General features: G+C 40.9%; 1 protein-coding gene across 1 annotated transcript in view; it reads right to left on the bottom strand.

The window, feature by feature from the left end:
* si:dkey-112m2.1 (transmembrane protein 132C) overlaps window positions 1–26,238 on the bottom strand; it is a 187,084-nt gene that overhangs the window by 10,693 nt on the left and 150,153 nt on the right. Inside the window, exon 5 of the mRNA XM_020053152.3 lies at window positions 13,422–13,565. Coding sequence (XP_019908711.2) covers window positions 13,422–13,565 — 144 coding nt within the window. The remainder of the gene's footprint in view (window positions 1–13,421; window positions 13,566–26,238) is intronic.

Below are 26,238 nucleotides of genomic sequence, written 5' to 3'. Positions count from 1 at the left end.
AACATGTAAATGTGACACAGTAGCATTTCTAAAGTATCAATGTAAATCATTTATTCTGAATGATAGTCAACACAATATTTTACTTCATAAGCTTACAGTATATGTTTAATTTACTTACAGAGCTTTTCGTTACCCAGTCATAACACACTATTTATGATTGTGTGGCCACACCCCAAACAACGTATAACCTGAAATATAGCCTCATGCATGGTTTACAGATAAACCACACCCCTCCACCCATTTGCCACCCTTAGATACCTATTCAGGTTATAACAGTGGGAAAGGCAGGTGTTTATACCAGGTCTTCTGCAGGTCACAACGCTGTGTTACCCTGCTAAGGTTAAAGTAGGCCTTTTCAGATGCTGTTACCCACTGCTTTGGTAGCAAAAACTCACTTTGGTTTTGTAGCCAAAAAACACATTACTTATATCTAACAAATACTGCATTACAGACACACACGTTTGCACACACTCACAGAAACATGAAGGTAGGCAACATATTATTTCTAAACAACATTACCCGACATAATGGAAACATTACATTATATTGCTGTTGTTGCAATGCAAAACATTATTACACACCAAACAAAGAACAGACTTGGACAGAGTCAGCATTACATTTGTAGCAGTTCATACAGAATATGCTCTTACTCAACAACATGGTAGTAAGGGATAAAGACTAAAAAGTGATATAGCTTGTAATTAGACTTGAGAAAATGATTTGCGCAATCTCCCTGAGCTAATGCCTGCACTTAACTCTATCAGGGTACACATTCAAAACACCTTTATGAAATAATAACCCAATCATGAACGCTGCCAGAGGCTATCCTTCATCATAACCTTCATACCAGATTAGTACAACATCAACCATATGTAATCTAAAGAAGTCCTATTTTCATTACAGTATTCCAGTTTAATGGATTGTAGATACATTTGGTTGGACTGAGTTAGATGGTTGACTCAGATAACATTTGCTGAGCTTAAGCCAAGGTGAATTAGCTTGAAGAGATAATGCATGTCTTCTGGTTTCAGACAAGAGTATACAGCATGTTAAAATGACACCAATTGCCTTGCTGCCATGAAGACCTGACATCCAGATTTGATATCTTTCAAATACTCTTCCATTTCTATTAAAATAAGAGAGAAAACTAAAATAATATATACATATAATATTGCTTTTACAATATGGAGTTATTCCTGTCATTTATCTGATGACATAATAACCATCAGCTTGATTAATAATAATAAAGTACATGTGAGTATCCTATGGGATGGAGTGACATTTCTCTGCATTTCTTGGTATTATATAAAATGTATAGAAATCTTAATAGGCTACAAAACCTATAATGCACCACCTTTTTACTTCAGTGGCTAGATTATTAGAAAACATATATACTCCACACAATAATACAAATAAAATAAGTTGTTATATAGTTGGACATTTGCTTAAACAATCTGCACTATCCATTTAGGAGTTAGAAAAAGCTGTATTTTGTGCTGTGGTAGAGGATGATTTTCACAAGCTAACAAGGGATCAGTTAGACCAGGTGGTAAAAATGCTGGTAGATAGAAAATGAGTTGAGCAAGTTAATTTCGTTACTAATGTTGCTTCTTGTTTGACAGGAAGAAGACTTTTTGTTAATAGTGAGGTTAGAAAAGATTATACTTTTGAAAGCATAGAAGGCAGAAAGTGTTGTGTTGACAATCAGTCAGTCAGTCAGACAGGCTTGTCATTGAAAAACTCACTGACCACATTAAACCTTCCCATTTTCCTATTTCTCTTCTTCCCCACAATGCTCCTCCATTTTCCCAACAATTCCATCTTTCCAAACTGAGTATTTTATCATCAATTTGTTTCCTTTTCTACAACTATGTTTTCAAAGAAGTTGGGACGCTGCGTACAATGTAAATAAAAACAGAATGCAATGATGTGCAAATAATTTAAACCCTATATTCAATACAAAATAGTTCAATGTCCACATTGAATTTGATACCAGCAATACAGTTCAAAAACATTGGGACAAAAGACTGGAAGAGTTGTGTAATGCTAAAAAACTAAACCTGGGTGAATATCACACAACTAATTAGTTCAGTTGGCAACAGATCAGTAACATGACTGGATATTAAAAGACCATTGCAGAGAGGATGGGTCTTTCAGAAATGAACATGGGGAGGGGTTCCCGACTCTCTGAAAGACTGCACAGGCAAATAGTGCAACAATTTAAGAATAACGTTTCTCAAAGTAAAATTGCATTGAGTTCAGGGATCTCATCATATACGGTACATAATATCATTAAAAGATTCAGAGGATCTAGATAAATCTGTATGCAAGGGACAAGGCTGAAAACTACTACTGGAGGGCCCTGATTTTCGGTTCTTAGGCGACACTGCATTAAAAACAGACACGATTCTGTGGTGGAAATCACTGGTCTACTTCCGAAAACCATAGCATCCACAAATGCAAGTTAAAACTCTACCATGCCAAGAATAAACAATATATAAACAGGATCTATAACCACCACCGCCTTATTTAAGATGGGCACAAGCTTATTTAAGATGGACTGAGGCGAAATGGAGAACTACACTGTGGTCTGACAAATAAAAAAATATTTTTGAGAATCATGGATGCTGCGTCCTCTGGACTAAAGAGGAGAGGTACCATCCGGCTTGTTATCAGCGCACAGTTCAAAAGCCAGCATCCGTGATGGTAGGGGGTGCATTAGTACACACTGCATTGCACATCTGTGAAGAATACCATTAATGCTGAACGATAAATACAGGTTGTGGAGCAACATGCTGCATACAGACTACATATTTTTCAGGGAAGGCCTAAGCTTATTTCAGCAAGACTGTGCCAAACCACATTCTGCACGTATCACAACAACATGGCTCTGTAGTAAAAGAGTCCGGGTGTTAAACTGGCTTGCCTGCAGTCCAGACCTGTCACCCATTGACAACATTTGGCGCATTATAAAACAAAGAATACGACAAAAAAGACCATGAACTCTTGAGCAGCTGAAATCCTATATCAAGCAAGAATTGGAATACATTTCACTTTCAAAACTACAGCCGTTGTTCTCCTCAGTTGACTCAGTTACAGAGTATTATTAAAAGAGTTGATGCAACACAGTGGTAAACTGTGTTTACAAAAACAATAAAAATCTTCAGTTTCAACATTTGATATGTTGTTGTTGTTCAATTATCAATTAAATACAGGGATACATGATTTGCACATCATTGCGTTCTGTTTTTCTTTACATTTTACACAGTGTCCCAACTTTTTTGCTGGATTCAAGATATTAACCACTTATTGACAATAGCACAAGAGATTAATGTAAATGATTCTTACTGGCAGAGACTGGATATTCCTGACAGTTCAATTCCCTATATGCAGTGTATTATTTTTGTAGTGAGTATTCTATATATTATCTTCAGTTAAAATGCACATGGGAATTTTCAATGAAAGTCAGTCATGCTAAGAGGACTGCTGCTCCTGAATCAGGTAAAGGGAGGTGTGATTAGAGTTAAGATCCTCTTCAGAGGGATAAGGATTCAGGCGTTTTTTGAAAGATGGGCAGTAACTCCACTGTACTGGCTTCAGGGGGAAACTTAGGATGCAAACTAAGAGAGTGCAGATCCTGATGTCCAACCCTGAGAGGGTGGAGCAGAGGTGGTTCCTGATGTCAAAGGCAATGGATAGAGGTTGAGCACGCGGAAATAAGAATCATATTTTTCAGAGCTTCTGTAACACAGAGCAGAGCGATGTCAGTTGAGTTAGTCACTTCAAAGCCTGTTGGCTTAAGGTAAAGAAAGTAAGGTCAAGAAGATCGAAGAGGGATAACGAGACTTGGTCAGAGAAAGCGCACACATGTTTCGGAAAGAAATGCGTACCATTGTGGAGTTGTTCACCGATGGGTCAAGGGCAATGTTGCTGCGCCAAAATGTAATATAAGTGGTAACTTTAACGTTGTTAGAAACAATGTGAAATATATTATATACTGTAGGCTTATTTGAAATGCATTACAGTATATTTTCAGTGTCCTGAAATGCTATTTCCAATCATGTATTAAGTATATTAAAGTATGAAACAAGTGGGTACATTTAAAAAATTGTAAGTATACTTATTGCAATTTACATACTACTTAAAGATTCAAAAGTACAACATTCCAAAAGTATGGTTCCAAAATACAAAATTGTGTACTTATTTTTTGGATTGGATATTCTAAATGCTGAGTGGGTCAATAGCTATCTAGAAATGTGAATCACTTTGCTAGCAAGCTCCTCATACTGAACTTAATAAACTTTATTACACTTAGCAGCTATCACTAATAATCTAAAAGATGGGTTCCAGGGAAATGTGTGCAACAGGCATGTTCCTATTTTTGTCATATGTTAACTCAGACCAGGTTTGTTGCTAGTGAAAGAAAGATAGAAACATGAATGGGGTTGCAGGGAGATTAGTAGGCTAAAAGTCTCCAGTGAAGATGAGGATAAATATTATCTGCTTTGTTAGTGGGGACTGGAAAAGGGTGAGGTCAAAAGAGGAAAGGATTGGAATGAATTAGGTGGATATACATGTAAATTTAGTTGCAAGTCTCCCAGTCTCAGGCTCATTGAGGAACTCTTTAAGGGCAACTGGACAGCAATAAATGAGAACGATGTTGACCTTAAAGGGGCACTTCACCCTGGGGGGACCTTAGGTGGTGTGCAGCATGAGATTTCTAGGGCAGTGAGATTTGTTTCACACATAATTGGAGTAGGCTATTGTACAATGAATTTGAAAGCCTGTGGTAGCTAGATATTATGGGATTTTTTTGCTGCCTTGTGAAATGCGTTCAATACGGTTTGAAGAAAGTATTTACTAATCACATTTGGACTACAGCAGTTTAAGAAGACTAACGTAGCAATTAAGTAATTTAATTATATTGAATTGTGCAGGGGCGACTGTTCATTAGGGGCAGGTGTGGCACTGAAAGAAATGCAACAACATTTTTATTTTTATTTCTCAAAGATTGCTTCCTATAATTTATTATCTATGAATATAGCATCTTCCGAAATTGCATATAATTTGAGTTAGGATTTTATTTCATGTTCATTGGTCCCTGCCTGGCTGCTTCAAACTGCTTCAATTCGAGTTTGCAGTAGTAGGCCATAGGCTAAGTGTGAATGTAGGGCTAGCCCCTCTCTCACAATGCAATATACATTGTACGTGTGAAAATATTAATACTCACAGTCAGAATGTTTGTGTGATCAATGTAGATCACACAAATTTGATGCCAAGTAGGGCTGACAGCCGGTAGCCCCACTATAGCGTCATATAGTATTTCAGACCTGATTGGATGTGTGTCTGTCTGGCGCCAACATTAGTCAGCAAGAAGAGCGAGGAGGGTAGATTGTCTTAGCTAGCTTGTTAGCTTCACAAACGCCAGACAACTTGAGAAAATGAATAAAGTGGATTTTATACTTGAGCACCGCTGTTAATTTGGAGAAGAAACTTGAAGTAAAGCAACGTGGTGCCCATCAACCACTGGATATTTTAATCACTCAAACTGCTGGTAAAAGTAACCGCGGGTTTAACATGGAGTGGTTTCTGAAGAAAAGGTGGCTAACGTTTAGCATACAAAAGAAGGCACTCTTCTGTTTTCCATGTCTGCTATTTGGTGGAGATGGTACTTGGTCGAGAACGGGTTACAAAGATTGGAAACATCTTTCTGAGAGGATTGCAAAACATCTGAGCAGAGGGAGTCATCTGGACAATGCTGTGAAATTGGGCTTACTTGGAAAAGTCGCAACCCATGTTGACAGTGCATACAGGCGCTCCATTGAGCAGCATAACAAACAGGTGGAGGAAAACAGGTACGTTCACAGTCGGATCATAACATGTATTAAACTGTGTGTAAAATGTGAAACCGCACTGCAGGGGCACGATGAGTCAGTGGACTCCCTGAATCCTGGAATATTCAGATACATTTTCAAGAATATGTGTGAGGGTGATTCAAGACTTCAGAGGCACTATGACGCTCAGCCCATCTTCAAAGGGTCATCTAGCACTGTACAAAACGAACTGTTAGACTGTATGTATGAAGTGTATAGGGAGGAGATATAATTTGTAGCCATACAGGCAGATGAGACAACTGATGTCTCCTGTAAATCACAAATGGTGGTTGTGTTGCCATACGAGAGTTTGTGGAAGTCAAAGATAAAACTGGACTCGGGCTCTCTAATAGCGTTAAGGGTGTGCTGGACTCAATGAAGCTGGGAGAAAGGGTGATCGCTTAGACTTATGATGGTGCGGTAATAATGAGTGGAAACGTCCGAGGTGTACAGACGCTAATGAAAGAGACATACCCACATGCCCAGTTTGTTCACTGCTATGCTCACCAGCTAACCTGACCTTGCAGCAACTTTGTTCAGCAAGGATCAGCATCCTGAAGGTGTTTTTGCAGATTTAACTGCTTTTGCCACCTTTTTCTATGGCGCTCTAAAACGTGTTGAGGCACTTGCTGAGGCAACACAGAGACGCATTCCAAGGCCACCCGCTGTACGATGAAACTTTAAAAGTAGAACTGTCAATGCAGTTTGGGAAAACCGCGCTGTGCTTCTCCTGTGTATGGAGGACATACGCACACAGGATGGGATGAGGCCACCATAAGTGAGGCATACGACCTGTCAAAAAAACTCTGGGACCGAGCCTTTCTGCCGCTGCTGGATATTTCTTTTCCTTATGCCAGAAGTTGATGTTTTATAAAACACTCTGCAAAAACGGAGCATCGATTCATCTGGGAATAGCAGTGCGCTCACCCGTTTCAAGGAGAATGTCCTATGCGAAAGCAAAGTGATGAATGGGCTGCCACCGTTCACGATGGAACAGACGTGCCAGGCCGACGAGTAACCAACACAGCGCCGATGAAGGAGGCATGCGACACAGTCATCTCCCAGGTGGAAAGAGGTTTTTACAAAGTGACCACCTGATCGCTGCCAAGCTGGTTGACAGCTCGCTCTTCCCACAATTGTTCCTGTTATTCCCTACATCTGAGCTTGACTGTGCGGTGAAACTATATATGGCCTCTAGGAAACGAGGAAAAGTTGAAGTCTGAGCTGACCACTCTGTACCGCCACACTGAGCTTCACACTGGTAAGACGGCACTGTCTCTGTTAAGATCCATCCATGAGAACAACTTAGAGGAGGTTTTTGCTGGGACTGTCACTCTGAAAATTATCATAACAACACCTATGACGACATCTGAGTCAGAGAATACATTTTCCACCTTGAAGAGGGTAAAAACCTTCACTCGCAATACCATGGGACAGCCGCGGCTCAACGCATTGGCCATGTTGTCCATTGAAAGTCAGCTGATTCAGCAGCTATATACATGTCTTAATTCCCAAAGTCATCGAAAAAGTTTGCCCAGAGGAAGAACTGCCATGACACCGTTCTCTTAAAGTGAGCCCTCAGCCATGGTGAGTGAAAGCATATTTTATCATCCTGCCTTTGTGGTGCTGGTGCGTGCATTGGTCATATTTTTGTGATGGATCGATTGATATAGATGGTCACATGTGTCAGTGTGTCCATGCTTATCTATTAAGGTTGTTGTCATAGAATGGATCTGTATCCCTAAAAAGTTGTCTTTTACGCTTCGTAGTGGCCTTCAGTGGTGTTGAGCTCATTGCTGTTCGCGTATGGCCCTGTAGGCACATTGATTCTGAGCTTGGTTGCATTCCTAATTTAGGTTTGTAAATGTGACAGTGGTAATTTCACATGTGTGTGAGAGAGAAAGGAGAGCAATCACACTAGAATGTCTCTCTCTCTCTTTCTTTCTCTCTCTCTCTCTCCAGTATGTGTACTACAACACCTGGTAGAAGCAAGCCGCTCTGTCGTTATAAGTGTTTTGTGGAGCCACGCTGTTTGTTGATGTGTTAAATAAACACATCAGTAGCAACAGGGAGTTTTGTTGCTTTACTGGTATGTATCCTATATTTTGAAATGGTTTGTGCCCCACCAATTTTTTACATCTAAGAACACCACAGGATTTGTGCCTTGCTTCTAGCTAAACAAACAATGAGAATCTACTCTTTATGTTGGCAAGATTAATAACATAACAATTGACATCTGTGTTTGATCTAATGTAAAATGTAAAGCCTACTCTTTTAACATATGGTTAGTTACTGTCGTTTTTAACTGCAGATGAATTGAGCCTTGATTATTATAAAACCATGTCTGTGGAATTAACTATTGAGATCTCTAGCCAGCATTATACTCTATAATGTATTAACAAATGTGAATGCAGTTACTTTGCAGTTATTCAAACTACTTTCTGAAAATGTAGTACAACAAACGGTGGCATCATTCATAGAATGACTAGATTTAGTAGAGACTAGATAAAGGCCTGGGGCCGTATTCACAAAACATCTTAAGGTTAAAGTAGCTCCTAACCTGCTGATAGGAGTAACTCATAACAAAATGGGTGTGTCAGTCCTAACTTTAGGACTCGTACATTTTTGGTCAAAGAATGTTTTAGTGCTAAAACCAGCTCCTAAATCTGGGAAAAGTTAGGAATAGTCAAGAGGACTCCTAAGTCACTAAGACCAAATCACAAACAATCCTAAAATGGCTGCTGTCAGCAATCCACCTCATAATCAGGTCGACATTTTAGAAACCCTTAATGACACTGAGCTTTTAAAAAGATATCGTCTTAATCACAAGGGTGTTATAATCATAGTAGAGCAAGTCATTGATGCAGCAATGATTGGTCAGTATATCATTTTTGGTTTCATGTTTAATCAGTGATACTTGGCCTACATTGATTTGAATATACTTATTTCAATATGGTAACATGACACATCTTTCTACAGTATTGCTATGATGAATTCACTGACAGATCCCTCCCCTATCAGCCAATCACTGTGGACAGTAAGTAAATTGTTCAATGAACACAACATCACCCATACAGTAGCAACAGGGTCAACCCCACCCTTTCTCTTAGCTTAAGACTTCTCCCCGTTCCTTAGTAAAAGTTGGTCTTAGCAGCTTTGTGAATAGGTTTTAAGAGCAAACTCTCAACTAGGAACCTTTAGTGCTGTTTAGTCCTTGTAAGATAAAATGTTTTGTGAATACGAACCCATATTTTGTAGCTTTTTCTACTGGTAAATGTGTGTTTACACAAAGGTACAGAATAAGCTTGTCAAAAGCAAATGTACGAAAACAGCAATTTCTACTGGTGAATATGTGTTAATGTTATTGTTTGTAAGTGAGGTAAATGTGAGTGTTGTTTACCAGTGAAATTTGTTGTAACTCATGGGTGCATTAGTGGCAGTAACACCAAGTAAACAAAACGCTAAAGGGCATTTTTCTGCAATGGCTTGTAATTACCACAGACAGGTACAGAACAGCACTTCTGAGTGATCAACATAGATGTTTGAAAGTGTATTTTCCATCTAAAAATTATATTACATTCGCTATGAATTCTGGAATGTGTGGTATTTTACAGACACACCAACAGAGGAAGTCGATTCTACCGTGAAATTCGAATTCACCCGTTCTAGTTCGTATTGAGGAGACACTGTTTTCATGACACAACATTAGTAATAGGTACATTAGGTAATTGTGCTATGGCGAAATGCCCCTTTAAGAAGACAAGTGACAAAGGAATTGAAATTAGATAGGTGAAAGACTGGGAAAAGCGAAAATCTTCATTAAGAGAAAATGAGTGTAGACAACCATATGCTCCCACCACTGTGAAAACCAGATGCTCTCAGACTATGAGAGAACACAACGTCAGATGATGAAAGCAGCTGGAGGAGCAGTGTTCTCTGGGGTAACCCATGTCTCCTTCAGGGCCAAAAAGTGTGAAGGGCATCAGGCTGAGATTAACTCAGCTTTACCGACTGCAGATTGGCAGTTCCAAATGCTGGTGGTGAATAGGAATTTCATATGGTTTGTGTGTGCAAGGTACGCTTAATGCAAGATTTTTAAAGTGTTAGGCGTCGAGTTAGCTGGCATGTTTCTCACTAAGCTATAGAACTAAAGTATTTTTTTCCCAGTCAGTTCGTGACATTCTTCAGGATTTGCTGGAATGCCAGATTTTTTGCAGGGGTGACACATCTAGGTCTTGTGAGAAGAATCAGGAGATGTTGAAGTGAGTGCGATGGAAAAGGCCAAACTCCACCTGTAAGGTATTTTCCAGTTAAGGAGGACTATAGATTTCCTGCAGCCGTATTTATTTGGAAATAGTTGAAGAGAATATGATTAGTGGTTCCCATTGGTAATGCCGATGTCATGAATACTGAGGCTGTGCGTAAGGTAGAGAGGTGTATGCAGTGTTTCTGAAAGTCACAGTAAGGAGGGTACAGTTACCTTTCCAGTGAGTGCTCAGGGCTGAAGCAAAAAGTCATCGGGGAGTGTAGATAATGTTCCTAATAAGTTTGCTGACGTTTTGGTTGATGTTCAGTTGTCTCACGAGACAGCTGTTCCCGGTCTCTCATCGGATATCAGATGGAGCTAGGTGCATCTCGCAAAATCCAGAGATGCTTTTAGTGCAGAACCTGAGGGGTTACTTTTGGTAGGAAGAAATTACCTGAGCGCAGAGCAGTGAATTTGATCATTTTGTAGACTGGCTTCCAGTTTTTAAATGGGAGTTGAGATAAGTTTCATCATTTAGGACGTTTTATGGAGATTGTATTTTTTATGGGGATGGGTACTATGTTGTAGATTGCATTTTATAGGGGTAGGTATTATGTTGTAGGATTGTGTTAGCACACAGACAAACACTATCCAGCAAACACTCCATCGATTCTGTGACAGCATCGGGGATTATACATTAAGGTGTACAGTATTCCTCTATTCGATACACTTCTGGCATGCAGATTATTATGAGCTATGAAGATTGCACACTGTATATAAAAATAAATAAATAAATAAAATAAATAAATTACTAAACAAACCGCCCCAAAACCCATGTATGAAGGTTGTCACTGAAAGATAACACTCTTTAAAAATATGTTCTGTTTTTCTCTACAGTACCAACAAGCTGTACAGGACTGAAATTAAATGCATCTTAATTTTTTCAGCACACAGATTCTACTAATCTTTCTAATATTATTTTCTACAGAACCCTTCAAATTCAGCACACAGCTCTGCACAGTGTTCACTCGACCTCTGTAGGCAGCTGCAGTAGCGCTGCCAGTTTCTAATGACGTGCTTATACATCCAGTGTGCACACAGCTTTGAGTAACAATTCTTTTAAAAAACTAGCTGCTTGAGACTAGTTTTTGTAATAGAACATGGCTAAATAGCCTATATCTAGCTGTACATGAAGTCTGTACTAGCTGATGTTACAGTTATTTATGCAATTCATAACAATGTTAGACATTTTTAAAAGCTCTTAATTATTTGCATCCATATAGACAGTTATGTTACTCTAGAGTCTACCTTTTAGATGTTTATTATACTGTAAACGGTTTGGCCAATGTTTTTTAAGCTGATTCTAGACATTTACATACATCATTGTTTACATTTTCCCTGTGTTGATGGGGAGCTAACATGGATTACATACGCATTTTAAAGTGTATTGAATCCTCATAATACATAAACTGCATTGGCTATCTGCCTTCTATGAGCGAAATCCGTAAAACACTGTACACGGCTCTGGTCGACCGTCTGATACCTGAACTTAATACTTTCGTGTTTGTTTGTGTGTGTGCTGGTGCATTTGTGGCAATGCCACTTCCAAAAACATTAATAAATGCTTTAAAAATATATATTTTGGAAATACATAACCACAATAGGTGCAAATAGAGTTGGCTATAGCTGGTTTCAAAATACTCAGAAACGACAGCCAGAAGTCAGAAATATAGGGTAGAGGGGTGACATACTCCCCAATCAATACTATAAAGGAGTTAATATCAGAATAACTTAAAATACTGTTTCTTAAATGTTTTAGTAGGAGGCAAGGAAGAGCGGTCAGGGAGTACAACTGATTGTTCCCCAACCCTCTCTAATAGGGGGGCTGGGAAACGGGACTTCTCTCCAGAGGTAAACATTGCTCAGTAGATAATTAAACCTACAGGGAGCTCTCTCTCTCTCTTTCACTCTGCCTCTTACACGCTCACACATTTAAATGTGCATCCAGAAATGTCAATACACTAAGTAAAGGCATTCTGTACACAGAACCCCCCCCCCCCCCCCCCCCCACACACACACACAACCCTCCCTCGCCCCAAGATCAGACCCCCCCCCCCCCCCCCACATCATTATCATGTCCTATCCAATTATCACAGTGTGTTGTTTGAGACAAAAACTAAAACGGGGAGGGAAGTTGAGATCTGAGTGTCGTCTATCTATCAGTCGTGAATAGAATACATGTGTTCTACCCTTCGGCTGTTGAGCTAAAAACAGACATCTCTCTCTAGCGGTTAACAGCAAACACTTTATAGCCAAAGGATACAGTATTATAGACACTATGTTCTGGGAATTCCTATGATTTACAATGTAGAATATTTTCCTTACCTTCTACTGTGGCTTGTGAGCGAAATATAAGTGTGAAATTCAAACTTTGCATTGATGTATTTAAAAAAGTATTGCTCAAAACATTTGGACTCTATGGAGGTTTTTAGTAATAAAAAAAGAGCTGGTCTCTTTGGGATCTGCTATTTTCTCACAAAAAATGCTAAAACTCAGCCCACACTAATGGTTGATATTTATAGAAGAACAAGACAAATGCAATGATACAACCCAGAAGTATATAACGCAATGTTTTAAACTGGTTTCAATCCAAGATGAGAATCCCCTAGATTCATATTAAAATATGGTGGGACACTTGTAAAGGTCAATTGCATACACTTTTCCCAGTTCCAGTACCATGATACCTCATCATAGCAACTACCAGTGAACTCGGGACAATCGATGTTGAGACGTGTCCTCTGAAGCACATCCGATGCCATTCTGGTTTTTATCACCCTGTTCACTCAACCATGAAGTCTAGACTGAGTCTTTACACATCAGTGGGAATGCATTATGCAGTCTTCTACCTTGATTGAGCTCACAGGCACCCACGCCTGCCACAAGAAGACGTTAACTACAATTTACCATATTCAAATAATAATGCCCAAGAAGGGTAAGGTAACTTTTTTTGAACAATCACTAGGTTTAAGGAAACGTACCTGAAGCAACATTCTGAGTAAAACAAAACTGATAACAATACTTCAGATAAAGTTTGAAATTACAATTTATTGCTACAGCATCTACAAACCTGCACCACCACAGTGAGAGTATCGCAGCTTGTAAAAGGGTGTCTTTGGGTGTTTTTGGAGCCTGTGTTCCTGTTTTTGTTTCCCTTTAACCTCCAGAACGATGCTCAGGAAGTCAAAGGCTGCTGCAGGTAAGTTAGTCAAACCCTAGAAGACTCCTCAACAGATCACACTTACTTTGACCACCTCTTCGTCGGTCGACTGACACTCCACTGACTCAGTCACATCCATAACAGTGCCATCTGTTCCTACAGTGACCACCTTCACTGGTATGGCAACAGTCCTCCCGGTAAGCACGGCCGTATTCAGGATCTCTGTGTCCTGAGGGGAGAAGAGAAGGGGATTTTTGTGTAAAGTTCTGACAGTTTTAACTGTACTTATTGAAATGTAAAAGTATGGTAAGAAGTAGTGTAAAACAGTGTTACTCTTTCTTACTTTGTCTTCTAACTGGAATTAGCCATGGAATTCAACAAATGACTTGCGTCATAAATATACATTTTTTACATCTACTTTAGCCTACATCTATACATTTTTGCCTGTGAATAGAGCACTACCAATCCAGGCAAGTCAATAATTTATAACCCAGATTTACAGTGTGTAAATTATATCATGATAATCAGTGTGAGGAAAAAAAAGGTGGGTAAACTATGATAGACGTTTGCAGTTAGGAAAAATAGAACTATTTATATTACAAAGAATATTTCCACAAAAATAATGTATGTTTTTTTTATTTACTTGCATTTACACTGCCACTAAACCACTGATTAACTTTGCAATCATATATAATGTAAAATGGCTGCTCTTTAACTGACAAGACAGTGTTGATAATAAACTGTATTAACAGTGTCTCACATAAAGCAGAAAAAAAATTGATTAATGAATCTACTTGTAAACCCACTGTCTGTATAGTCAGGTGTCAGCAGCCTAAACGCACCACACATTTTGGCTTTGCTGCACCCAAACACAAATAACAACACAGACTCACTCAGTTCAGCTTTAGTTTCAATAAAAGACCAGTTAAGAGGCCTATTACTATCTGTGAAAGGCAAAGTTAAAATGGGCTCCAGACAGGGCTTTGTTCGCTATACCAGGCTCCTCTCATTTTGCCTTGTTACTTCAATTGGCCCTCTCCTTTTGAGCAAAACAGATAACATTATTTAACGCTCCGCTGTGGATAATAGAATTTAAGTCTTTCTCCCACTCTCTCCCTCATTCACAGCTGGTTCCACTCTCCAGGATTCAGTCTTTCCCCCCTCGATCATTGTGCCTCTAATGTGGCTCAGTTGGTAGACCATGGAGCTTGCAACAACAGTGGTTGTTAGTTTGATACATATTCTGACAACTCAACTGAATTATTCCGTGGCTTCATAATAGCCAATTTCAGTTAGACTGATACCATTGAAGTTGTTTGCAGCAACAAAACAGTAATCAGCGATTGGATCATTTCTAACCAATCAGTGTGTTAATGAAACATTTTCAAAACAATGCTTTACCCATGCAAGTTCTGGCTTTGGACTGACAGAGACCTGAGAAATCAAAATGGTTTTCCAATTGAGAAATTGTAGAGAAGATACTCAGATCCCAGAATCCTGAACAGTTAATAACGGAGAAAAAGCTCAAAAGAAGTGGTCCTTAATAATGAGTGACGTCTTCCAAACTGTGTGAACCAATCCATTTCCATCTGATGATTATGTTTACCTTGAACATATCGTTTTCCTTTGATTACAAAATAACGGTAATGTGGTTCAGATGAGCAGTGCTGACAGTCGGACAAGGAGATTTCCACACTTTTTTATATACTGTCAAAAATAGCAATTTAAGCAGACCTGACCATGGCTTTGATAAAAATAGACAAAGGAACTACTTTCCTCCCTATTAAATCAAATCATGGAACAGTTATTTCAAAGTAAAAGTAAAAATGTTGACAATGCGAATACTTTGAACTGCAAGTCATAACATCCATTCAGTAGTGCATAGTGATTTTTATTAACTCTGATCTTTTCAACTCTTTCAGTCAACACAAGGAATCTTTTGATACATTATATTCATTTGATTCAGTAAAGCCCAGGGCACAGAATACTGCCTACCAAACGATGAACTAAAATCTCGAAAGAATCAAGATTCTACAAGCCTCTCTTCCACCATAGGGGCTCATTAGAGGTGTGATTTGTTTTAAATGCGTTTTACTAGAAGCAAACATTATAAATTCAGTTAGAAATTAAGTTGTAACCTTCTATTAGATTGAGGCTTATAAGTGTGCTTCTAGACCACAATGGTACTATATTGTGAACTGCCATTAGGAGATTAGTACAACGGTTTTCAGAAACTACAGCACCCACCCAACTTTTAAACAGACTCAGGCTGTGTTTGTTTCTATAAAGCTGTGTCCATTGATAACATACAAAACATTTCTGAATTGCATTCTTTCCACAACGTGATTAATTATCAGTTCAGCACATTTTTCTTCTTACGGCTAATCATAGAAGTGATTTATAGAATCGCTACAATGGCAGAGTCCCTGCCGATCCATGAACCTCGAGATATGTTTATAGAAGGTCTATTTTCCATTGGAAACCAATTACAGTAACAGCCCAGAAGGGCAAAACTAAAGTGGTTGTCTGTTTGTTGACACTTTAGTGAACCTATAAGCGATAACACGTATCCCATTTCCATGGGTCAGGGATATGGAGCACTATATGCATTGAGTCATCAACAACATAGAAGATGTTGTCTGTATCCTGACCGGTAAATCTTAAAGTACTATTCCATTGTTTTACATCTTGCAACCGCAACCAATCCAAATTATAATGGCTATTTGAAGTACTTTTAAAAAGCCTACACTGTGTCTTTTCTTTAGCCACAATGGAGAGTGAGCTGACAGTTTGTTCCTGACACACGATTCAACACGTTTAACACACGGTTAACACTTTTTTCTATTTTTGAGTCTTGACTTGAACCAGAGCTATCGCTTATTGTTTTGAAACAGCATAGGGGTAATTTTATTGGTAGGCCTACTAGACTAGTACCTCTTTCATTATAGCAATGGAGTAGGCATTCCTATTGTGAATCCTGACTAACAGCACATTGGTACCGGTTGGTGCACATCTGTTAATATATAGGACATGCTGTTCCTGGTTGTTGGGCATTCAATTATTTCTCCCTCCAAAACCCAGTGAACAGGAAGACCAGAAGGGCCTCCTATCTGACCGTCTCCAACTGGTCCTGTGAGACGGCGTGCACCAGTGTTTAATGTTTTTGCTAGGTAGAAATACTTATAGGCCTACGATCAAAATATATTGTGAGGTTGTGTTGTTGTTTTTGATGATGAATGACTCAACCTGAATAAAGGGACCCAGCAGAGTTATGGAGGAGGAGACCCTGCCAGCCGTCCCGTGCCGGTCCTGTGCCTTGTTTTTGCAGTTGGATTACTGTTTTGTTCTGTTTGGTTTTTGCCATTGTCCGCTGACTCTGCGCCTGGCGTCCTGCTTACACAAAACGTAACATATATAGGCAAAATATATTTCTAAATAAAGTAGTCTTAGGCACGTGAAAGTCAAATTAAGGACATTTATTTCAGTGGTAAGTGTTTAAATTTATATATATATATATATATATTAGGGCTGTCAAATTTTATGTGTTAACGCATGCGATTAATAAAAAATGCTTAACGCTTTTAATTGTTTTTTCGCCGTTAATGCATTTTAGTTTTTTTGAGCCTCAGAACCATATAGTGCTTGACTTGAGCGGGAGCTATCACTTACTCATTTGCAACAGTATTACTTTTACAGTATAACGGAAACTTTATTTGGCACTGGACTTGGTCAAGAGTGCTTCACATTAAACCAGAGTGCTTCACAGCTAACCCAAACCATAACCCTAACCTTAACCCCAGTGCTGTGATACCTAACCTTAACCCAAACCCTAACCTGAACCCCAGAGCTGTGAGACATAACCCTAACCAAACCTTAACCTAACCTTTTTTGTTTCCTAACCGTAGCCCAAACCCTAACCCTAACCTTAACCCTGGTGCTGTGAGATCTAACCTTAACCCTGACCCCAGTGCTGTGATGCCTAACGTTAATGATAAAATGCTTTTATAACATTCTAGCGACCTTGCTAATGATGTTACTCATCCTACATCCTCATGTCTATTGTGGGGCAGTGGGTATGGTGACTGCCTTCTCATCCAAATGTTGCTGTTTCCAAACACAGGTCATACATTTTGTAAAAAATCGTCTTTCATAGCATTCGTTCATATCATACGTTTGTCTGGAGTATGTTATTTTACGTTTTAATAGCGCTCGTAACATTTGATATGTTGTAATAGCGTTCGTAAGATATGTTACGTTTTAATCATTTCATGATGTATCATACGTTTTTGTGGCGCATTGTAACGTAACCTAACGTAACGTCACATATCATACGAAATCGGGTGCCATGGATTTCCGTCAAAAATTGTCTACATAGGTTCCTGAGACCAGGTTGAATATCTACAGTAACAGCCGTGCCTCTCTGATCCTTTCTGAAATGGATCCCTAGATGCTGTGTGCACGAATCCACCTGTTAACCTTGCTTTTAGCATGGTAAGTTATTTTACGTTGAACAAAATTATAAACGCAACACTTTTGTTTATGCCCCCATTTATCATGAGCTGAACTCAAAGATCTTAGACTTTCTCCATGTGCACAAAAGGCCTATTTCTCTCAAATATTGTTCACAAATCTGTCTAAATCTGTGTTAGTGAGCACATCTCCTTTGCCGAGGTAATCCATCCACCTCACAGGTGTGGCATATCAAGATGCTGATTAGAAAGCATGATTATTGCACAGGTGTGCCTTAAGCTGGCCACAATAAAAGGCCACTCAGTTTCACTGTTTGGGGGGGTCCGGGGGAATCCGAAAACCAGTCAGTATCTGGTGTGACCACCATTTTCCTCACGCAGTGCAACACATCTCTTTCGCATAGAGTTGAACAGGTTGTTGATTGTGCCCTGTGGAATGTTGGTCCACTCCTCTTCAATGTCTGTGAGAAGTTGCTGGATATTGGCAGGACCTGGAACACGCTGTCGTATACGCCGATTCAGAGCATCCCAAACATGCTCAATGGGTGACATGTCCGGTGAGTATGCTGGCCATGCAAGAACTGCAATGTTTTCAGCTTCCAGGAACTGTGTACAGGTCCTTGAAACATGGGGCCGGGCATTATAATGCTGCAACAAGAGGTGATGCTCGTGGATGGAGGACACAACAATGGGCCTCAGGATCTCGTCACGGTATCTCTGTGCATTCAAAATACCATCAATAAAATGCACCTGTGTTCGTGGTCCATAACACACACCTGCCAGTACCATAACCCCACCGCCACCTTGGGCCACTCAATCCACAATGCTGACATCAGCAAACCGCTCACCCACACGACCCCATACACGCTGTCTGCCATCTGCCCTGTACAGTGAATACCAGGATTCATCCGTGAAGAGAAAACCTCTCCAAAGTCCCAGACGCCATCGAATGTGAGCATTTGCCCACTCAAGTCAGTTACAACGACGAACTGCAGTCAGGTCGAGACCCCGATGAGGACGACGAGCATGCAGATGAGCTTCCCTGAGACGGTTTCTGACAGTTTATGCAGAAATTCTTCTTTGGATAACATGCCTGTAGCTTTCCAGAGAGAGGGGCTGATGTTGGATAACATGCCTGTAGCTTTCCAGAGAGAGGGGCTGATGGGGATTCTAAACCGAATTCCAACAATTATTATTGTACTTGGTGCCTTGATCAAGAGCACAGTGGTAGAAGATGGTAGAACGTTTGGATCATACAGTAGACCAGCAACTTTCTATTTAGATTTACATGGGATACCAATAGATCCTGCCAGTCATTGTGCTAATTTGAGGGGAGACATTTAAGGGCCATGACATGCCCTGTTTGAATGGACCCACTTGAAAAATACAGCTCCTGTAATTATTTGAAATCATATCAAGCAGTGTCCATAGTTTACAATAAAAAAAATATGTCATTAACATACTGCACTGAATTTTTTTATTTAGGACCAAATTTGAATACATTCTAAAATTGAGATTAATCACGATTAACTACAGACATTGCGATTCATTATTTTAATTGTTTGACAGCACTAATATATATAGAAATACATGAATGTAATATATATTATGTTTTTTTACAAACAGTACTGTACACAGTACTGTATTTAATTTATAATATAATTCAAAGTCAAATATTAATCAATACAAGAAACAAAACAATTTATTTGTCTCTTACACAAATGAAAAGCAATGGGTAGGACAGAGCAGACACTGAGCTCCCCAACAAGGACCAAGCTACTATTTCTACTGATCTTGTTTCCATCTGCTAAGTTACCAACTGCAAACATAAATGGCGTCAGTTATTTGTGTGTGTGTGTGTGTTTTGGTGTCTCTGTGTAGTCTTTACATTTTTGCTGGTCAGTGCCTTTTTATATGAGTAAATTGTGTATGATGTGCATGGGTTTGGGATGTAATTGGCAGTGGTTAGTGATATGTATTATACATATTTGATACATATTTTCTTAAATTATAACCACATGATTGTAGGTACCACAGAATTCATCTACAACATTTTTAGCGGTTAAATAACCACAGGTTGGTGTAGTAACTTACTACATTTATTAGGAAAAGGTGATTACATACCCCATATTTCTTAGGTGAACTGGCAAGTTATATGATTGACCAGTTTTATTACAAGAAAAATCTAAAAGGAAATTGTATCACATTAAACAGTGTTATTACATGAACTGCTCTTACCTCCCAGTGAAATGAACTGCATCAAAACTCACTTCATGCTGTGCAGTTGGCTCATTCGTACATGTCTCTATAGTGAGTCATACCGATAAGGCTTCTGACTCCAGGCTCTCACAACGTACATGTACTGTGTACTTAGTACAAGGGCATATCACTGTGTGTGTGTGTGTGTGTGTCTGTGGCGTTCTCTGGGCTCACGGAATTTAGTCTTCAGAACAATTGTTTGTGTGTTTGAGAACATCCCAACAGTGAATAGTGGAGTGTTTCGCTGGACACTGTTAGCATTCAGCTCTGCCTCTACCAGAGCTCAATCTCCCTGCCCATCTGGCCTTCGGGGTGTGAAATTAAGTGAGATTTGCTGTGACAGCGGGAGTGATGTGGGTGGCATGTGAACCAGGCCAGCTAGTCCACGACTCTCCCCCTGTCCTTCTACTGCTCCCTGGGGCATGGCCCTGCAGGCTGGGCTCTCCTGGGGCAGCGAGTGGCTGGTGGAGAGCATGCCTTATTCATAGTCCCTAGTATGACAACCTGGCCCAGCAGTTGGTAGACACTCCAGTCCCCAGGCTCAAGCCTGATTAGCCTAAGCCATTCACTGCATCCAAGCTCCCAACACACACACACACAAACAAACAAAAACACACCCATCATTCCCCCCACACTCAAAACCCATCATCACTTGGCTTGAAAAGCAGACCACGCAGCGCGTCCTGGCCCAGCAGGGGAGACACACACACGCTTATCTTAAAAGCCTCCACACTGAGAGAAAAAAGAGAAAGACAGAGGGGAAGAGGAGGGAATCGATAAAAGGCCATTACACCTCCATGAGGTTGGAGGGTGGAAAGGTTGATGGGAAGGTGGAGGATTCGTGTGTTAGGGACCTACCGCAGTTCTGATATTTCTAGTAGGCCACAAGCTCAAGGACAGACCCAGGTAGCATGGCTTTAAAACAGTCATACCTTGGGCAAAACCAACCCTGGATCCACCATGAGACATGCATGCACGATTAAATGCATGCACCCTTGCAAACACTCGCAAATGTATGTGAGATTAAGAAGATTATTGATCTGTATGCTGGGATCCCATTTAGTGTGTGTGTGTGTGTGTGTGTGTGCATGTGTAGGAATGGAGGGATATGCATTTAGAATTAATCCTAGTCCATAATCGGTATACGTGCACATACTGTAGATGTGTAATAGAGTACTGGACCATTGGCTTTCACTTTTTTTTCTTAGCAAACATCAGGCTATTTCTCCAACTGTCAACACATTAAAATGAATAGAGGATGAGAACAAGAGTTGCTTTGATTTATTTGGAATTGTGTGTGTGTGTGTGTGTGTGTGTTTGTGTGTTTGGGCTTTGCGTCCCCTACAGACAGTGGTCTCAGAACTGCAGAGTTACATCACAATTGAATGCTGGACTTCTGCACCTCTATGCCTGTGGACTGTGAATTAGGTTTTAGGCTCACTGAGAAGACGCACAACACGCACACAAACCGACAGCACTGGAAGATGTCTAAGGGACGGAGAAGAATGCCCCACCGCTTTTGAAGGCATTGAGAGGGTGAAGGGTCAACAAGAGAGCTCTCGGCGACATGGGTAATGGGTAAACGTACATTTGTTATTTTTTTTCATTGTGTTATTGTTTTGCCCACTGTGGGATGACTTCCTTGATGTTAATCTGACATGTAGGCTGAGGAGAGCTGATCCTGTATGTTTCGTAAGGAGCTACAGTTCAGTCTCATACGATTCTCCGGAGGCACCGTCTTCTGTCTTCAATATGCTTTAGAATTCCTAATGTTATTCCAGTGGGACTGTCCATATCCAGAAATTTAAGCATGATCATGACTCATAGTCTGAACAGCCTTGCATTATTCATGGCCTACACCGGAATGGAAAACTATCATGTACACAGCCATTTAACTTCTAATCAAGAGCAAAACACTTTGATATACGTTTTACTGCAGCATCATACCATCATTTATTGTGCACGGTGGGAAAATGAATGTATTTGCAACGATAGTGTAATTCCACCCGACAAAATAAAGGACAACATCAAATCAAAGCATGCCTTATAAAAGGTTTTATTAGTTGCACTACAAGTGAGACTGCACTTCTAGCTTTACTCCTTTATGGTTATAGTGCCCCTTCAGTTTACTGTGTATAGGGGACAGATTAAAATGACAACCAGTCTTACACCTAACAGTAGAAAATCGTTCCATATCCACGGATATAAATACATTTATATTTTAGATTATTCAAAGAAGCCACCCTTTGACAGCCACCCTTTGACAGCTTTGCACAAGTCTTGGCATTCTCTCAACTGGCTTTATGAGTTAGTTACCTGGAATGTTTTTGGAGTCTTGGAGAAGTTCCCACATGCTGAGCACTAGTTGGCTGCTTTTCCTTTGAGCTGTTCTTGCCATAATATGGACTACTACAGCACAGACATGATGATGGTTTTCTGTATACCAACCCAAACTTGCCACAACACAACTGATTGGCTCAAACACATTAAGGAAGGAAATTCCACAAATTAACTTTCTGTTAATTGACATGGATTCCAGTTTTGTAGTTATGTTTTCACAATTATTGTGTAATGTGAAAAATAGTAACTAAAGAAATACCCTGGAATGAGTAGCGGTGTCCAAACCTTTAACTGGTACCTTTGGTCTATTTACAGATAACCTCTCCCATGTAATTGCAGTAAGATACTTTCAACCTTTTGTTCAAACATTATCAACCCACATTATCAATTAATAATAATTTTGTTCAAACATTTCCCTTTAACCCACATTATCCTACATATATGCTTAGTTGATGAAAGACAATTGTAAACATTCACATACATTTGAGTAACTCAGTAGACACTTATCCAGATGGACAAGGCATAAAATGTATATCCAATTATTAAATTGATCAACAGTTCACTTCAAAGGGGTGTTTATTAATTTGTATTCCCATTCCATACATCAGTCTATTGAATCATGTCACTATGTATTGCACTCTTACTCTTTCCTACTAGTTACTATGGCTAGGTGTCATCATGACGGTTTTTCACGATGGCTGCCTGCTTAAGACAGTTTTGTTGGCACTAGAATTCATTAGCCACAACTTGTTCAATTGCAATTAATTTTCTTAAACATTTTTAATAGCAGATAGGTTGTATGCCTTCGATACTCCACTGCGTTGAAAGTGGTGGGGCGGCACCACACCACTTTGAAAATTACTGGGGCAAATGCCAGCTCGCCACACATTTGACCGCGGCTCTGGTTGAATGTATAGTACTGTGTGCGTGGTTTTTCAGCTATAAAAACCCTTGGGCAGGCCGCCCAAAACATGGTGGCTTCTCACCCTGCTCGCTATGATGAGATCAAACGCCATGTAACGTCGCCGGCTCTCACCTCCATTTCCCTACCTGTTCCTTCGGCGTCTCCTTAGCAACGCATACCCACTCAGGGTGCAATGTCCGCGTGTGCAGTCTTCCTGTCTCAGAGCATTATTGGGAGTGGCATCATCACTGTACTATGTTAGCTTGGCTGGATCGAAAAATCAGACTGGGTTATCTGGTTCAGCTTGGCTCAGCTCCACCCCCCGGGAGGGAGGAGTGAGGCCGATCTTGGATTTGCGCAATCTGAATGCGCACATAGCCAAATGACCGTTCCGTATGCTCACCACCAGTTGTCTGCTAGAAGCCTTCCTGCTGGGAGATTTCTGCTTGAGCATAGACATCAAGGATGCTTACTTCCATGTCCCAATCGTTCACAGACACATCAAGTTTTTCCGGTTTGCCTTTCAGGGTATACGAGTATACAAGGATTCCGTTTGGCTACGCTCTAATCCCACGCACCTTCTCCAAATGTCTGTAGGCGGCGCTAGAGTCCCTACGCAGGGAAGGCATCAAGATTTTAGACTATCTGGACAACCTCCAGATTCTAGCATCATCCCTGGAATTGGCCAGGATACACACTGTCCGAGTGGTGTCCCTTCTCAGGCGATTAGGTCTCGCTGTGAAGAAGAGCGTGCCGAGGCCTCCCTAGCAGGTTTCTTACCTGGGTCTGGTCATGGACACACGCACGATGACAGCACGCATTTCAGATACGCGGGCTCTCAATCTGCTCTCTGCCCTCAACCTGTGCCGGCCGCCCTGCAGGCGCCCGGTTCGGGCCGTCATGTCCCCCTGGGCCTACTGCTCGTGCGCAGCCTACAGGCCTAGTTCGCTCGCCAGTGGTTCGACCCAGTACGTCATCCAAGCCGGACTTTGTCTCTGCCAGCTCACTTGCAAGGAGACCTGGACCATTGGAGGGACCTCTTGGTGCTCTCTCAGGGCGCTCCACTGGGCAGGGTGTCAGAGTGCATTCAGGTTTTCACAGACGCCTCTCTTCACGGGTGGGGCGGTGTGTGCCGGGGTCAGGCTGTTGGGGGCGTGTCGCAAACATCAACCTGCTGGAACTGGATATGGTCTTATTGGTGCTGGTGCACTTCTAGGACCTAGTCAAGGGCCGCAATGTCCTGATTCGCTTGGACAACCTGTCTACGGTCGCTTACATCAATTGGCCAAGGGGGATCATTCCGGGCCGTCTGAATGTGGGCACGGACATGATGTCTTGGGGTGGACTTCATCATGACGAGTGGCGTCTCCAACCAGACATCGTCTCCCTCATCTGGCAGAGGTTTGGGGAAGCCCGGTTGGACCTATTCGTGTCAAGACAGAACACACAGTGTCGCCTGTTCGCGCACCACCCCTGGCCTCAGGGCCTCTTTTACGCGTTTATCCAACAGCGCTGCATAGCTTGTCTGCAGGTTCGGATCAAGACGGAAGGGCTTCGGGTCATCCTGGTGGCACTAGATTGCCCTGCCGCTATCTGGTATCCGGAGATGATCCAGTTGCTGGCAGACTGCTCGGTTCCGCTCAATCATGATGCACTGTCCCAAGCCCGGGCTGCCTGCTATCAGAGAGGACTTAGGTTGTGCTACGCTGAGACCTAATCCACCCTAAGTGCCCAAGGTTATCACCAGCTCTTTTCGGTCGAGGACTATTGATTTACAGGCCTTCTTCCCTCCTCCGCACGTCCGTGAGGAGGACGAGAGGCTCCACTGTCTGTGCCCGGTACGCACTCTCGCCCTTTGCTTTTCGGATTCCCGGTTGGCTTTCTAAGCAGCGTCTCTCCCACTTGCTTTGTGACTGCCTCACTTTGGCCAACGGGTCTAGTTCTGTTGTTCCGGAGGGTCTCCAAGCACACTCCACGCGGGGTATTGCTGCCTCCTCTGCCCTTCTCCACGGGTTCAGGGTGGATGACATTTGCACTGCGGCGTCGTGGTTGTCGCCTTCGGCGTTCGTGCATTTCTATTTACTGGACGTGTCTCCGTCATCCCTTGTTCATTCGGTTCTCGATGCTGCTGCCAAGGTAAACCACTAGGAGCTAAAGCCCCTCTAGGGGGCTCTGCTCCACTCATATAACCGGAGTTACATTCCCGGTAACTAACGTTTTTTCAGCCCTCCCAAGAAGAAAATTATGAAAATACATTGAAATCCACCCATTACTTTGATAAGAACATTTTCATTCATTTTTAAAGGAATATGGTTATAAGGAGTGAAGCTGGCTGTTCGATAGCCAATCTAGTCTTAACGAACTCGATGGATCTAGCTAGAGCGGTAGTTAGATCATTGTTTCTATAGGGACGGTGAAACAATTAAGATATTTGAGGCGAGAGAAATCTCCCAGACTGAATTATTTTCCCATGTCTATAATTAGCTACATTGTCTATACGTTTAAACGTTATCTATAGTAATGCTTAGTTTTGTGAATAATTACACAGGTAGCTAGATGAAAAGAATAAGCCCTGAATGAAAACTATGACAGCAAGGTGACCACAAAGTCTAATTATTTCACTGACAAAAATGGAATATAAAGTAATATCTCTTTAATAAAAAAAAAAACGTAACTGCTTATACAACTCAAGTACGTTTTTAGTTTTGAAAAATGCATTGTAACTAGTGAGGCAGTGACTGAAGCTAGGGTGGAGGTGCTGGAGGAGTAACGGCAGGGGTTGGAAGACTGTGGCCCAGAAAGTAGTGAGACAGTGACTGAACCAACAGAGAGAAGTTTTTGCTTTAGGGATTATAGGAACAAATTCCTGACTAATGAGCATATACAGTATGCATTCTTAATATCAGTGTAGGTAGTTATAAACCCTTTAA

Source organism: Esox lucius, chromosome 14, assembly GCF_011004845.1.
Source record: "Esox lucius isolate fEsoLuc1 chromosome 14, fEsoLuc1.pri, whole genome shotgun sequence".
Lineage (NCBI taxonomy): Eukaryota > Metazoa > Chordata > Actinopteri > Esociformes > Esocidae > Esox > Esox lucius.
Note: the sequence above shows the minus strand (reverse complement) of the source record. Positions and strands in the feature narration are given on the sequence as shown.